Source organism: Channa argus, chromosome 2 (genome assembly GCF_033026475.1).
Source record: "Channa argus isolate prfri chromosome 2, Channa argus male v1.0, whole genome shotgun sequence".
NCBI lineage: Eukaryota > Metazoa > Chordata > Actinopteri > Anabantiformes > Channidae > Channa > Channa argus.
In genome coordinates, this window is record NC_090198.1 from 24,007,502 (window position 1) to 24,024,806 (window position 17,305).

Sequence of the window (17,305 nt, forward strand, 5' to 3'; positions counted from 1 at the left end):
CCTCCTAAAACAAGCGCACTAACCCGCCCACCCACTCAAAAGTCCGCTTGTCTACATAACAGATTTAAATCACAAATCAGTCCTCGTTTGAGCCTCCGCGAGAACTAGCTCAGCTCAGTTCGGTTCGGAAGAGTCCGGCTCGACCTGGTTTACCTCAGCCGGGCTTGGAAGAAAAGTTGAAGGTTGGACCCTTAATTAAACCTTCATCAGTGTTATCAGAGAAAGCTTCAAAAGTCTATTTGCATATGTTAATAAAGAACATTGGCCAACATTGACATTTTGCATGGATTTTTAAATATGAGTAACGGGAAAAAGTGCATGGGTCGACGAAGTAGGTAGTAATCCTGACATAATTTCATAATGATAATCCCACACCAATAAGAAATGCACATCTGCTGAAATGCTCCAGAACAAATAAAAAACACTGTAAGGGAATAAAGTGAGTTCATTTATTGCTCACACTCGTGGTTTTATGAATTATTCGAGGGAATTATTTGAGGGAAGACAAGTTTTATCATTTGCACTCTGCACAAGTGCAATTTGTAGCTGCATGTCTTTAAAAACCGAGAGCGTCATCTAGTGGACAGTGAGCTGACGTGAGTGCAGTTAGTTAGTGAGAACTTGTGCTGGTGGTGGTACTGGTGCCTGCACTGGACGTAACCTCTGCTGGTGGAGCTGTAAATGCCTCACCAGTTTGTTAGGCACACCAAGCCTAAACTAGTGCAGTGATATAAAAGAGAAGTGTTGATTAGCCTCTATAATCCGTTTGGAAACTGCAGATTGTGCTGCTGTTTAACTTTATTGCAGGGCTGTTGTCTCAGATTGCATTAGATGTCCAGTAGCTTGGCGTACCTAATAAACTGACCACCTGGAGTCCAGCACTTTAACATTTTGATGCACTGATGTGCACGTGTGTAAATGTACTAAAACAAAAGTCACACAGTACCTACATTATCTACAGTATTTAAGGCATTTTAAACTGATGTTTCAATGATGTTGGTTTGACTTTACAGTGAATTTGGAAGCTCTACTCAGTTGTGTGTTAGAATTGTGAAGTAATTTTAATTTCTCAATGGCGTGAACTAAATCCCTTCCAAGCAGATATTTACATGTAAAAAAACAAATAAGATGTTATTTGTTATAAAACAAAGTCAATTAAGTAAAACACAATAATTAAAGAACATAAAGGTTGGGATTATAAAGTTATATAAATACTGCAATACGGCAATCTCTACTTTAAGGTCTTCCACCATTCATTGTTCAATACTTCTCCACCTTCCAATATAAAGCAAAGCATATTTTACTCTACCAGAAATTTTGCAATTCTCCACAACTCTAAATTGTATAAGGCCCATTCATACAGTGCTAAATATAAAAACAATACAATGCTAACTTAAGATGACATCCTGACAAAATATCTTTGTATAACTCTTGCCACTGCAGCATGAACCACATTGACCTGGAAGCCTTACTGACCCTCTGGCTTCGTAGTGACCCAGTGTTTATATTTGTGTCTGCAGACAGACCGTGCAGCACCACAGCCTCTAATCTCAGCTTTGAGCCACTGCGTTGGGTAACAGAAGCACACAATAAGATCTCTGTTCTTCGCTGATGTGCCACAGCTGGGAGCTCTGGGCATGCTCTGTGCACAGGATAGCTTTCAGACTTATGACAGAAATGTCACAGATGCTCATATTTAGCTCCTTTGATTGAATCTCTGTCACTGTTGTGATTTTTTACGTTTTTAAATACTTCATTGATCCCATGGGGAAATTGTCGGGGACAGTCGCCTGTCAAGGTGCTACTACTTGAGGGTTCATTGTCGTGGAGGAAGCAGCAGTTTGTAAATGATCTGCTCACCATACTGAGTGAACACATATGGTGGAAAAAACATGACAGACCCAGTGGCTGGCAGAGGTACAATGTGCTGAACAAATGGCTGTAAAGTTGTGTAGGTTTACTGCTGATACAACGTTAGCACGTCTGGAACTGTAGCTGTCAAAAATAAATAAAAGTTTAGATTTAGTGGAAACCAAAATGAAAAATGCTTAAACGTACATTGTGCTTACACTCTTAAAAGTAAAATTATTTTTAGTCAATTAATTTGAATAAGTTATTATAACATTTGTATTTTTCTAAACACTTCACTGGGGGACAAAAATACAACAACAGGGATTAATTTGGCATTTATTTTATTTAAACCTCTGTCTTGATTGTTCAGACTAGTGTCAGACTAGTGTCAGACTAAGACAGGAACAGTGCATATCAGAGGGCATGTGCTTGTTCAAAGGATAAATAATATTCACGTCTACGTGCTTATTGGAAGTATTATTGGACATATATTTCTACTATCTATGTTGGCTGCAAAGAGACCCCCTCTTAAAGCAGTTCCATCAAAGGAGATGGGAGCCACAATTCCTATTCCTATTTCTTTCACTTTGAAAACAAATCAGTTGAGGCTCATATACCCATGTCCTCAGTCTGGAAATCATAAATGAAGTGGGTTCTTTCCAAAACCTCAGTCTTTTTACTACAAAAAGCCTGATTCACTGATTCTTACAAATGAGGAGTCATGTTAGCGTCATGATAACTTTGGAAAATCCTTCACTCGTTGGTTTAACTCTTTACATCCGAAGCCTCTCATTAGCTCCAATTCAAGACAAGAAGGCATTTTGCAAGAAACTAGGACTGTGAACTCTGTCCTCCATCATTTCCATATTTCTTTGTCAGAATAGACAGTAGGAACTTTTACAGCAGCAATTTTTGTTTTCCATGTACAATGTACACAGGGATCAAAGAATTACTTTAAGGCAAACATGCAACGTAAACCCAACATGTACAACATAAACCCAACGCTTGCAGGTTATTCATAAATAGCCAGCATGCTGTTTTTGGTCTTGTCAATTTAATAGTATGCTTTTGTAGTTTACATGGGATCACTTACATTTTGAAGGCTTGCGATTAGAACCTGAAACAGAAAACATTGAGAGAAAAGTCAAGAAGCATGTTTGGTACAGCATTCTGAAAGTAAGCATAGAGGCAGATAATCTTACTGTTCCACGCAGGAGAGGCAGCAGACTCTTTGGTCGGGCTTCCAGGATGTGAGCCAAGTACTCTGTGTCAGCTGGCCCAGCATCCATGACAGGAAGTCAGTCTTCAGACATGGTGGTCCCACTGCTACAGAGAACATGCACACCCGCCAACACCACCAGCCCAACATGCTCGCATGTTCTGCTTCTCCCTGCAGGGAATAGTGAAGGATGACGGCAATGATTTACGCCGGATCACTGAGCTCACCACAGACAGAACAGCAGTCAGCAGTTTTCCTCCTCTTGAGTGTCACCGCTGTCAGAAAACTGAACTGGGATCAGACCTTTCGGGCTGTGATTAGCACTCTCATGCCTGCATCTGCAAGAGGATAATTCTGCACAGATGTACAGGCTCTGAGATTTACAGCACCACAGTACTCCAGGTTTGGAGCAGCATTTTCACAACACTTTTGGGATTCATTAACTTCAGTCACAGCACAAGAAGCCGATTGATTATGGCAGCCAACAGAATGCTGCTTCTACCAAAAATATTTATTAAAAAATAGAGTTTAGGTTTGCTGGTAGCCAAATAGGGTTAATCCCTGATCTAGTTTTAGTTCATATAGTCTATGTTTGGGGTTGTTTTTTTTAATGATTTTATATCTCCATTTACATGATGCAGGTCATAACAAAAAGCAAACCTTGTTAATATTGGAGGAAATCAGTATAAAAGGAATTAATATTAGTATTTTAAATGTGTTTTGTTACTTTCATTTTGCCCCATTGATAAATATTACTGCATTTTCTTTTTGCTGGAATAGCCTACAAGCCGGGTCTGTCTCAAACTCTGTTCTGTGAAAATAGACACATGAAAAAAGTAGGACCACAGCACATGCACAGTATGCTGCTATCACACTTTATTAAAAATAGAAACATATATTCATAGGACTTTTCATACAGACTACAATGGTCCACTGGTATTATTTTCAAAAGTCAGTTACATACTATAAAACACTCATTTGGCCTAAATCCACTGTAGAAATGCCTTCAAATTAAAGCAAAACAAAACAAAAAGGATGTCAAAAAGAACCTCCAAGTTTCTGAGCTCATCCTGTGTCCCTTCCTGTGCCTTTTTCATAAAACTTAATGGAGAGGAGAAAATGCAAATATGGAAAAGAAACGGAAAAAGAAACAAATGTGTTGCTCAGTGAGGGAAATAAATGGACATACAATTGAGTTTAAAAAAGATGGCACATTTATTGCAACATAAATGTTATATACATTGTGTTTTTCTGTTGAAAAAGACAGAAAATTCAAATTTTTGTTGCCGTTCTGTCGTTTTTTTTGATGTGCATCGACAATACCTTTTCTTTTGACACCAGAACAAATCTTTTACCAATCGACAACGGAGAGTGAAGAAAAAGATGGAGGTCACACTTAAGAATCTGGAGCTTGCACCAAGCAGTTTTAAATTCTACCCTACGTGCAACAATTCAGCTAAGTTCTTGAGATGCCATTTGTAAATTTCATGTAGTAATGGACAGGTTATGGTAAATAACCGTACATTTTACTATCTAATATAGTAAAATAAAGTAAGAAACTTTTTACTCAAAACTTTTGCTTTCAAAAATCTAGAAAGAGTAATATTTAGAATTCAAGAAATATTCTTACAGTATTATTGTATAAAAAGACTAACTACAGTGAAAAATAAGCCAAATGTTTTTTTTTTCCTTTTGATTTTCTTTTTTTGTCATATATCATACAAGGGAAAGCATCTGGGAATACAGCAAAGTGTAACTTGGCAAACAAAGAAGCAAAGAACAGGAAGTTTAAACAAAAATGAATGAAAGCAAGAAGGAAGTGACATTATACCCACAATCAAAGCCTGCCAACATGAGTACCGGCTTGTGAATACTGAAATTAAAAACAAGGCCACATTCAGTCAGACAATGCACAAAAAACACTTGTGTATTCTTTAATAAAACAAAGATCTTAAATCACAAATCTTTAAACTCTTAGTGTCGAATCCTTTATTCCCATTCAAGTCCCCTTTTTGAGAATACTCATTCTGACTGTGACGGCCTTGTTTAAGGTATAGATAATGACAGAAGATGATATGCAAAGAAATAAATGGAATATAAAGCAAGTCGTAAGACAAAAGACTTCATAAAAGAAGAAACATAAAGCATGCACACTGATAGGGAAAACAAAATAAAGCCATGACCGATTATTCAAACACAAACCTCTTTTTGTTCATTATTGTGCTACAATTCTTTTATATCCAACAAAATCCATGAAATATCTATTCTGGCTTACTGTATTGAATATATATCACAAACCGGAACAAAACATCATTAAAAAAAATAACTTAAGGTCGTGAAACTGGACATTATTATGCTGGAAGCCTGAAGAAAGGACTTGTTACAACACAAATAAGCATAACAAATTTTTGAAAGTTAATGTCTTGCGATATTAACATAAGTAAATAAAACAATGATATGTTCATCAGGCCAGGAGAAACTGTGGTCGTCGTTTTTTTTAAACTACTTCATTAAGCACATCTCTGATAAGCTGGTGGCAGAAAGATTAAAAAATAAAAAATAAAAAACTAAACAAGCCACTTTTGTGCTGATGTCGGGAGCATGTAACTGTAAGGAGGCTAAACAAAGACAAGAATCTGCAAAAATATGTCACTGCTTACATTTAACACTATATGGCAAAGGATCACAGGGCAGTGAACTCCCCTTTTCCTTTAGTTAAGACACTAAAAATATGCAGGGAATGCTAAGGTTTGCTCTGTATTTTCACTGCTCACTATGGGAAGAAAAAAAAAACTAAATGTTAGCTTTCAGTAAAACTAGAGTTTGCCATTCGTCTGTCACCTTTGTGGGCAACACTGCTGCTCATAATGTAGTGGGGCATTTAACTCTGCGGGTCAGTAGCACAAAAAAGGTTCTAAACTACACAGAAACTAGCAGGTAGTTTTGGTTACAGATGTGGCCAGCGGAAGAATAAAATATAAACATAAATAATATATCCTCTTTTTTTTTTTTTATAAATGGGGCATTTAGTCTTTCAGTTCTAAGAGCTAATTATAATTTTTAGTTGGGTATAAATATCACTCTTAACTGGCTAATAAATTAATCTCATTCTTCTCAGTGCCCAAATGTTTTCCCCTCATCTCGGACTTGCCAAAGATTTACCAGGGTGGAGTGCTCAGTTTTAACGGTGACACTGGCAAACTGTAGATCAACTGAAAAGCCGCATACTTCTCTTTGAATTTACGTAACTTTCCCTTTAGACATACACTTTATAGCTCAATAACATAATAAATAGAAAAAAAAGACAGACAAACAAAAACAATTGCTGTTACAATGCATTCGTCAATTCAGTTTAGGCACAAGGCAATTTCCACATATGGTTGGAGGAGATTGTGAAGTCTCCGATTGTTCAGAAGCAACACACTTCTTGCAGACAGTGATATGTGCTAAAGATTTTTCTCTGTCGGGGGAGAAATTTGCAGATGGAAACTGGTCACAGGGAGGCTGGACGCTTGGCTCTTCTTCAATCTTAGGGTTGGACTAAGTTAGTCTCATAGTTTTGCTTAAAGTGGTCTGTCTCCTCCAATTGGTGTGGCAAACTGTAAGTTCTGTCTGTCGCTGGGATGAAAGGGTGCCGACTGAAACGGCACACAAATGATCCGGATCACTTTGATCTGGAGAGAGGGAAGGGAGTGGAACGTTAACGTCAATAATCACACAGGATACAATTCAAGTTCTTTCCAATGTTTAGGTTCACGATTATAAAATAAGTTTAATTTTAAATGATAGCTTCTGTCAAATTAAAAACACATCAGCCACACAGACCACTGAGATTATCAAAAATGATCATGGAGCAAAGACAAGCAAGTTAATCCAGTTTGCAGTAGGACAGACAATATCCATGAATAGAGGCAATTCTTTGTTTGTTTTAGTCTATATGAGCATTGTTAAAAATCTGTTAATAACAAAATAACATAAGTTATCCCTTGAAGCGCAAATGTTTCATACATTTAGAGCAAAGTCTTTTCATTAGGCTTAAGCAGGTATAGGAAACCAGTCATTTATTCCATTGGTCAATTAAAAAAAATAAATGAGCCACTGATTTGTTTTGCAAGTCATTTATCATCCAACAGCATCAAACCTTACTTCATTCTTGTTGTACTCTCTGTTACTTAAATCATAGTAAGCACAATTTCTTGAAATTTTAGATGGCTGGCTGAACAAAATAAGGAACTTTAAGGTGAAACTTTGAAATAATAGACATAAAAAAATAAATAAAATAGAAAATATAAAAGAAATGCGATACAATTCAAAACAATTAGAACAAAGTGAAACACACTTCACCTGACTGAGATTTGAGGATGATTTGTTTGAGATAGCAATACTCAGATTTATTAGACTTGAAACTAACAGGTGAGGTGAAAGGTGGGTGAGAGTACCTGTCTGCTACTCAGAGGTGGCCCATGGGGTTGGATGTGTCAGTCAGACCTGGATGGACCCCTGTGTGGCCTTGTTGGGCATCACCGGAGCTCCCAGACACTTTTTCCTCCTCCCTTCTTTTAAGGCAGGCTGCTTTGGGGTTCAAATTCCGCTCTGTGCATTAAGGGAGACACAAATCAAATTTTCCTGCCACTTTTCAATTTAATCTGTTGATCTTAATACATATTATAAAATCTAAACTAAAGAGCCAGCATTACTGTGAGTAAATGAAACATAGGTTCTATCATGATTTAATTTTAACTTCAACATCATTATTGACTATCTATGAATAAGACACTACAGCAACCAGAAATACGGCTGAGTGTATTATCACATCTGTGTGTCTAAGAGTGCAGGTCTGTATGTGCATGTGAAACTAAAATAAAATGACCTTATGCAGGAATATTATGTGAAAACCTTAAATTAATATTTAACATTGATTAATATTTACTTGAAGGGATGGACCATAAACATTTTAGTAATTGCAACAATGCTAGGATAACAGCTCTCGTTAGCTGGACAATCACCTCTGACTTGCTGCTCCAAACTCAGTATGACAGCCACAGCCTGATGGAGGATGAGTAGTTTAGTCTGGGGTTTCTCGCTTTTCAGGTGCAGCTGGCACATGCGACCCAGCTCCTTAAAGGCCTCGTTGATATCCCGCACTCTCAGGCGTTCACGGGCGTTGTTAGCCATCCTCCTCTCGCGCTCACGTTCAGCCTTCTGCTCTGGATTAAGGTCCTCATCTTCAGTGATACTGTGGGAGAAAAAAAGCATCTTTAGTCAAGTCTGTTTAACAATTAAAGCAATGCAACAAGAGCTAAATATCCATTTCCTATCTGACTCCTGCAGCCTAACCAATGCTTCTCCAATGAAACTGTATTTTTTATGCCGCAGCGCTTACTTGATAAGATCTGTTGACATATAATAAAATTAGCCCACCTAAGTATTGTCAATAATAGTATCATTATTATTGTTATTGGAGACATTTCATTCATGAGAAAACAGCAACAGAGTAGTAACATATTGTTCGTGTTTGCCACCTTAAACCCATGGTCAGCAGGGTGCCAAAGCCAACTAACCTAAAACAATTTTTTATTGGAAGAATATAAAGGTTACAGGCAGGTGCAACTGACAATACAGTAGCCATCTACTTGTAATGATGTGAAGTGAAAACATAACTTGACAAACCAAGTAGCAAGTTAGTTTAATAAGTTCTACGCTTTATAATAGGGGCTGTGTGGTATGGCAATATATGTCGAGTGAAAAAAATCTCTACTGTTTCATATTATGCAAATTAGGACATGCAATAAAACAAAGTGCGGAATGGAGTATGTGGTGCGACATTTGGTAAAAGTCGAGTGATCACCGGTTTTGGAATGAAGAAATATGTCATCCAGTAGAGTGGTATGTCTGGTTGTGTGTCTGTTGATAGTTTTTGGTGACAACAGAGGTCTATGGCATCAACAAACCAGAGAATCAAGACTACAGACTGACATCTAACCATGTATGCATCTAACCAAATGTTCTCACCTTGTGCGTGTGCCTACTCTGGGAGTCTTTATATCTTTTTTGTCACTCTCATCATCTGACTTGTCATCGGCAGAAAGGCTATCATGCATCTCATCCTTGTCCTGTTTCTCCACCTTCAGCTCTAGATTGGCAGGCACCTGGCCAGCCAAGCCTGAAGTAAGACCTGTTGAAGCCAATGTAAACATAGAGGTAAAATATACTTCATGAACTGATCCAACTGTCAGTCACACAGCAAGACTGCCAGGTTTACCAGACCTCTGAATGCTTCCACTTGGTGGTTGAGTTCTGTGCTGGATGTGGAACCAGCGCTGGGCAGGCCTCCATGGCTGTTATTCAGGCTGGCAGCATCGTCAGCATGGGCACCACCCTGCTGCAAAACACAGAAAAAAAAGACATGTCAAAAAATAAAGTCACTTTTTGACTAAAACAAACAAACAAACCAACAAAAAAAAGGCAAAATGCAAGTAAAAAGGCCTTCAGGTGACTCTTCAAGTTGTTGTCAGGGAGCCCTGGTACATTTACACAGGTCCATGATTCAAAATGTGTAGCCTCTGAGCTATTCACATGAAAAGCTACTTCTTGTAAACTAAACCTGAGTCAAGTTGAGAGATTAATGAGTCATTCTGATCTGTATCTCTAGACACTGAGTGGTGATTTGGGGATCTGCCTTGTAGTAGTACTGTATGTTGTAGAAGAGATAACCAAGGGGGGTAAGCACAACATAACAGCAAAAAACCCCAAAACAGCTTTATGAGTATATTTTAAAATATACGTATATCTGTTTTTTTCTGTTTCTGTTGCATTTGCAGGAGTAGTCTTCTGAAACCAAAGCTGACAGCATGTCTATTTCTTGTGTTAGAATCAAGACAAATCCTTCTGTGTTCTGTTCTAAAATGTGTCAAGCTAAACCCACACCACAGTCCGACCCTTTCCTTCTTATCTTGTCCACATTCATAAGATAGAAATGAACAACTCCCACGATGTGTGCACCACATGGTCCCTATTTCCTGAGGTTCACCACATGTTCTCAAGCTATTTGATTTCCCTTTTGAGACTCAGGGAAAGGCGGGGAAATCGTCACTGAGGGTGGAGGGCATCTCCCCCTTTTTCTAATGGAATGTGATCCCCAGTCACTGTTGGCCTCTGTTAACCCCATCACCCTGAGACCCTCCCCTTCCTGAGCGCTACGCTAATCTTTGCTGTGCTCTCAACAGGTGTCCAAACAACTCTTTGTCTGGAGGAGGAGGAGGGGGTAAGCTGAGGCTCTGGCAAGAAAAGAACGCTGCCATTTTCATGGCTGGGCCTGATTACCATACAGCTGAGGACCTCTATTTGGGTGGAGGCCGTGGGTTCAGACACACGTTTCCAACGATTCAGATTTCCTGGGTTGTTAAAAAGAAGTGATGAAAAGGGGAGGAAGGGGGTGTAGGGTGGGGTGTCAGTCTAAGTAAAAAGCCTGTGGCTGTGCCGTGCTGAGGCTGGTGAGCCCTGTCTGAGGGGACCTCTTCCCACACAGGAAGTGCTGTGTTAGTGCAGACACAGTATGTTCTATCTCACAGTCGCAGTCGGTCAACATCACTGCCACAACCCAGCTCTCTGTAACAAATACATCACACTGAGCTCTTCTGACAAGCATAGACCAATTCTTGTTAGAGGACAAAACACACTACTCTGAAAAGATCCAACAGCTTCAGCATCAGAGTAAAAACATTCATTGACAGAAAACACACATCTTAAAACAAACTTAAACTGCCTTAAAATACATTAGTGTTGGCAAATTTGAGATCAGACCATAGAGGGACATAAAATATTCATGAAAAGACAGCAGCTTTGATAATCATGCAGAAGTAAAATTGTTTGGTGAAGAATAAACAATAGTGTCAGTCTAAATCAAAATGTGAAATAAATCTTTTGATTCATTCTTTCTGTTCCACCAAATTACAAATGGGCACCAGACGAATACAGTGCTTGTGTTGGGTATATATACAGTATTTGTTTTTGGTTAGCTGCATTTCTAAGGTTGGCTTCTTTAGATAATTGATTAGTTGTAACATTACAAGCAAAGACTCAAACTGTTCTCTGTTTCTAGCTTCTCAGTGGTAATGATTTTGTCCGTCTAATTCTGAACTGAATCTTTGCTTCAAATTAGGCAGTATGAATACATCATCTTAACTTTTAGAGCATTATAACAGTGAATTTTTCCGTCTAATCTTACCTAATCAAATCTAATCTAAAGTTAATCCCAGAAGGATAAAATAACCTAAATAATATAGCTCATTATTGAATATGTTCATTTTTGGTTTTCTGACTTTTCCATCATCAGCATCATCCATTCTATGTAATCTGAACGTCTACTCATGTTAAAACTGATCCTGTATTTCTTTTTTGGTTTTGTTTTTGGTGAATATTTGCGTGACCTTCAGATTGCAGTTGGACGAGTCACCCCATCTTAATTTCCATCCCAGATCTATTCAAACCTCATTGTACTTAAAAATGTAATATCTTGGATGAAGGATGGGTGAACATGTCATGATTTATAATAACACCCGCATTCCCCTCAAGAGGTTCCAAACTTTAAAAAGAAGTGCAACACGCAAACACTTTCTACACCTTCCCTCCATTTCGCCTGTTTTTCTCATTTCCCTTTCACCCTTGTGTATACAGCCACTCTGAGGAGGGTGAGCTTTAGGCCAGCCATTACACTTATGGAAAATATGTGTGCGGAAAATGTCTAGTTTTTACACATGGCAGTGTTTCAAACAGGTGGCCCAGGCTCTTCTTTTGTGAAGTTAGTAAGATAACACAGAAAAACACCTAAGAAACGTTTTCTCCTTTGCTTTATGCAACTAAAGATCTAAATACTTATGTAAGGTTCTCATACCATCGCTGCTGTTCGACTTGGAACCAATGCAGAGGCAGCGAAGTTTGCTCCAATGGCTGCTATTGGTCCATTTGGTGCCTGTCCCAGCAGACTGTGTATGTCGCTGGGCAGACTGGTGGTGGAGCCCACTGCATGGTTCCTCAGAACAAGGATTGCATCATCCAATCTGTCCAGACGATCCTCCATTCGAGACTGGGAGGACCAGAGGGATTGGGGAGCGAGGGGTTAGGGAGAGGGAAAAGAGAGGAAAAGAAGGACAGAGCAGCTTAGTATAAGCACATTAGAACCAAAATTGAAAACACTGATTGTATGATGTGGACTTAAATAAAAAAACAAACAAAAAAAAACCAACATCTGACACATAAGATAAGGAAGGCAATTCAAATGCAAAATCAATTGAACCATTTCAGCTTCAGTTGTAAAAGTCAGTATCATTTGTTTTTAATAGAATGATGCATTACAGACACTTGAAGTGCTCCAACAATTAATAAAGACTTCTGCACGTAAGCCGGTTAATGCAAGCTGGAATGCTAAAACGATAATATAACATGACAATATGGAAACTAAGGCAATAAGAAAATGAAACTTTATTTCACTATGAATAATGTAGATTGCAGATCGAGCTAGTGAGAAAAAACAAAATGATGCATGGAACACATAATGATTAAAGGCTCTAGCTGAAGAGTACCTCGCAGACATCCTTTAAGAAAGACATGGCATCCTGGAGATGCTCATGTAACTGCTGATGAACTCTGTTTTTCTGGCAAAGTCAAATAAGAATAAGACAGGATTATAAAAAAAGATCAGTATCTATAAATACTACAGACACACTGGTTTGAGATTGTTTTTGTAAAAAAACACACACACACACACACACACACACACACACACATACAAAGAGCAGGATTAGGAAGAAGGCACATAACTGCTGACCATTAACTTTGTAAGGATGAAGATGTTTATTTGCACATTTAAGAAAAACTTCTACATCCTTTACACGACATCTCCACAATGCACAAAAGTTTCTTTACAAAAGTTTGTTGTGCTGGTATAAATATAATTATTCTCTACTGTCATGACCAATGCTGAATGGTTACAATACTGTATGTTGTATATAGTAAAGTTACATTTTCGTATTCATTAAATTTAACTATAATTCCTGTGAATCTACGTTAGAGGCAACCAACTTACAAGAATGCATGGCGGATAATCAGCTATTTTTCAGACTCAAATCCAATAATCAAATCTAAAATAACTACTGTCTGTGACCAAATCCACTAACAAGATCAGTCATTGCAACCGTAATCTAATCCTTAACCAGCATGTTCAGACAGTTGTTCATCACATTTTCTCAGAACTGAGATTCCCAAATTCCAAAGTAGTTTGACTCAACTACTAAGGAACTGTACAGCTTGAAAAATAACACATAATACATAACATATGAAAAAAAAAAAAAAACAAGCTACATACTGTAGAGATGCATTTGCCTTTTATATCAAGTCAAAAAGTACACCAATTTTTTTAACATCAGTTATATGATATTATTCAATCACACTGTCACTTCTCTTTAGTGGCCAGAAAAAAGACAACAAAGATGGAGAGTAGGAGGAAACATCTACACAGCTGCAGAAATGTTCATTTCTCATGCAACTGACTGAGGGAATGGAGTTATGTGATAAAATTGTACCTGTAGTGATTGTATGTAAAGTCAAGTCCCTTATTATAACATGTTTGATTAATATTGATATTTACAATTTAAGTTTGCTGACATTTCTGTCAGAAAAAGTAAGAAAAAAACGAACCTACAACCAACCATAAACTTACAGTATGGCTTCCAGCAGCAGACCAGAGAGAAAGTAAAAGTAATTTTGTGAACATGTTCTTTTCGGGCCATTGTTCTTTATCATGAAAACAATAGAAATATTCTGTTATGAGAAACCTATAATCAAATAATTCTGCTTAAAATGTAAATGCCCAATGTGCATCAGGTAGCACTCTTGGATGAAAGGTGATCTGTAGCCTGGGTTGCGTGGCACCGAAGGAATCCCGGAAAAGTGGTCCAGCGAACAGCTGCTACACCCAGACCAACCCACTTTAACTAAACCCATCCCCTAACTGTCATCCCAGCCTTGGCCCACAGAGTAGAGGACAGATGGCAAGCCCCAAGGGACGGGTATTGTTCAGCTTGGTTATCCCTCTACCCCCACCTTTCTTAGCAAACCATTTGTCAGACAGGAATCTCCCTGTAATGCTAGCTCAGTCAGTGGGTGTGTTATCTAAGGCGAGCATCCATCATCTCCTACTCTAGGTGAAAGACGGAGGCAGACACGAAGCTTACCAGTGAGTGAAGGGAGTTCTCATAATTTGGAGAGGAGGGAGTCTGTCCACTAGTGCGTGGCCACTGGTTGGCACCTTAAGGGAGAGAAAAAGATATAGAAGGAGAGGGTTAGTAATTATCTGACTCACTGTAGCTGATAGCTGCATCCTGCTCCGTTGGGTGCACCAACAGAGACGCTAACTGACACACAATAACACACAATCCCGAAAAAACGCGACATCCTGATTTCTGGTTTCTCGTTTCTGTGTGAGATATTTTTATCTTTCAGGGCTTAACTGCATCATTTCCTGATGGCTGGACTGCATCCTGACACATGAGTGAGTGGAGGGTTCATCTAACGCCCACCTCCACCATGAAATGTATGCTCCATCCGCACATTAACAAGCACGGCTAAGAAAAGCTGGCGAGCCATACAAACAATGACAAATCTGACTGTTAACAGCACTTGTCCTTTACACTCTCCTTTTCATGGAAACTTTGATTCTCTAAAAACAGAACAGAGTGATCAAAACAAAGTATTTGGGTATACACGGTCCATACCAAGCCTTTCTATATAATCAAGATCATAGTTTATTATTACAGTAGCACTGGTGACTTATGGTTCTAATTAGTATTTTGGTCAGTCATACATGTATTTTTCTGCTGATGTGGTGAAAGTAAGTCAGTTTGTCCTTTACAGGATCCACATCTGGAAACATGTGAGTGCCAGTGTTTCATTTGTATCAATATGTCACATATAGCCAAAACAAACATTTGACACTTTCCGCTATTTCATTTCAGATAAAACACTTAATCAATGGAGAAAATTTAAGACACACTGTTCTTGAGATACCAATTGATCCTTGGCTGGAAGAACTTCACAGTGGGTTTTGTGCAATTTTCTCAGCCAAAATGATAAACTACAGGCCAGTGCAGGAAAGCAAATTAAGCTCATCTGATCTGGCGCAGATTAAAGCAAATGAAAAGGAATCCACATCTGCTCATCACATTTCCAGATCCAGTATAACATTTCTTTCTTTCCTTTTCCTGAAGGACACTCTCCCAAGTAACCTGCCCACCATGTCCAACAGGAGGAAATGCATTATACAATCAAATACCCTTAATGGACTTGGAGAATAATGAACCATTCCAAGTTACTTACAGGGCGAGGCATATGTGTCCCCACCTTATGGCTCTTTTGTCTGTTAAGGTGGAATGATGCCAAACCCAGCCCACATTGTGACAAATAAAGTCCACACTTCAGACAGAGACTGTGTTTTGGTTAGTATGGTTATTCTAAAGTCTCATTTTGCCTGTGGTCCTTCACTTTTTATATAACACCATGGTGTTGAAGGGTAATAATTTATAGCAGAGGGATCTGGGTTGAGTTATTATATACTTTTAACTTTTAATTTATATACTTTGTACTCCTAATTACTGCATTCACAATTCAAGATTCAACAACCTTATTGATGCCATAGGGAAACTGTTGCCTTGTTACAGCTGCTGAAAGTAGAAAGAAAGGAAAAGAACATCCACCAAACCAAGACAATAAACAAATACAAACTACTGATCAATAAGTAAGGAAAAAATATTGAAATCAATGAAATAATAATACATGAAATAAAAACAATACTAATTGTTCATTTGGGGATGAGTTAAAGTGTTTAATGGCCACTGGGAGAAAGGGTCTCCTGTGGCATCCACCTGCACTGTACTAAGGCATATGTTGGACATACCATCCTGCAGCCTGACCGGGACAGTAGAGTGCTAGTAGAGTTTTTACGAACACCAGCCTAGATGGTCAGATGAAATGCTCAAAAAAAACCAGTGTGAGCAACAGCATAAATACACACAAAAATGTCACACCTCTCTTAAGCTCAACAAACTGTACAATGACATTTTCCATCGATTCTTTCCAAAGGAATGTCTCATTACACTGCTGTGTTTTTTTATAATTGGCTTTGCATGTTTCTGTTCTCACACACAGCCTTGGAAAAAGGCAGACTTTAATTAACAGACTGTTAAAACTGACTCTGAAAAAGGAAATGAAAAAGCCTCTGTTTTGCCTCAGCATTCTCCCAGGTGAGAGAGACAGGAACTCCACACAAGCCTCTGTTGGCTGACGGGTATGAAAAATTAGCCTGGGGCGCTGGTCCCCACGTGCACCGGAGAGGGCTAATTGAACAAACCAGTCTTGAGTAATGTGCTGTATATTGGTGTAATCCTAATGATGAATGGATTCTGTGGCTAACATCAACAGCAAGCTTAATTTTGTGCCAATTTTAAAGGATTGTTTTTTCTCTAACCCCAGAAGCATAATAAGGTTGAATAATTAGTGAAACCTACAGTCTAAGACATATTTATTTTGCGGTGTGTTTATTTCTTATAAACCACAAATTATCCTTCTGTTAATGAAATTAAATACCAAACTTCCTATAGTATAATTTAGCTGTTTTTCAAATAGCTTTAAAAAAACCAAACCAAACACACAAAGACAACATATTACCCCGTTACAGGTCTATAAATGCCATTGTTACTGTATGTTGCCAGGTGTGGCAGGCTGTACTGTAAGTAGGTCAAGAGGGGGAATCTCCCCATGTGAGGCCATCAGAGTCCTCATCAGCTGAGTCACAGCCACACTCCTTCACCCAATGGCAGATAAACAAGGCCTTTTGCAGTCTGGTCTGTGTGTGCGTGTTTTGTGTGTGGGGGGGTGGGGGACAGCTGTCCATGGGGCAGGGCAACAGCTGAGGATGAAGGGGGCATACGTAGAGACAGCTGTCACCACTCCATTACCACACATGACACAACTGCCCATTAAAACAACACACTGAGCTTTCGTCATTCACTTTCTTTCACTTACTTGCCTGTGTCAGCATGCCAACAACCTATAGTCCCACTTAAATTCACTGTCTTACAAACAGGATCCTCCTTTACCTGTTTTTATTGGTATAAGTTGGAAGACATGATATGCTGGACAATATACTTAGTTCTCTGGACAATATACACAATTTAGAGAGAC

General features: G+C 38.6%; 1 protein-coding gene across 5 annotated transcripts in view; it reads right to left on the reverse strand.

Moving 5' to 3' along the window:
• Positions 1-4,266: 4,266 nt before the first annotated feature.
• tcf12 (transcription factor 12) overlaps positions 4,267-17,305 on the reverse strand; it is a 72,949-nt gene continuing 59,910 nt past the window's right edge. For 3 of the 5 annotated variants that reach the window (XM_067485910.1, XM_067485948.1, XM_067485930.1), the window contains 8 exons: positions 14,302-14,375; positions 12,652-12,723; positions 11,964-12,155; positions 9,338-9,452; positions 9,083-9,245; positions 8,077-8,306; positions 7,510-7,663; positions 4,267-6,744 (listed from right to left, as the gene is read on the reverse strand). In XM_067485910.1, coding sequence (XP_067342011.1) covers positions 7,521-7,663; positions 8,077-8,306; positions 9,083-9,245; positions 9,338-9,452; positions 11,964-12,155; positions 12,652-12,723; positions 14,302-14,375 — 989 coding nt within the window. In that variant the 3' untranslated portion in view covers positions 4,267-6,744; positions 7,510-7,520. The remainder of the gene's footprint in view (positions 6,745-7,509; positions 7,664-8,076; positions 8,307-9,082; positions 9,246-9,337; positions 9,453-11,963; positions 12,156-12,651; positions 12,724-14,301; positions 14,376-17,305) is intronic. The other 2 variants (XM_067485921.1, XM_067485938.1) reach the window with 1 other exon arrangement.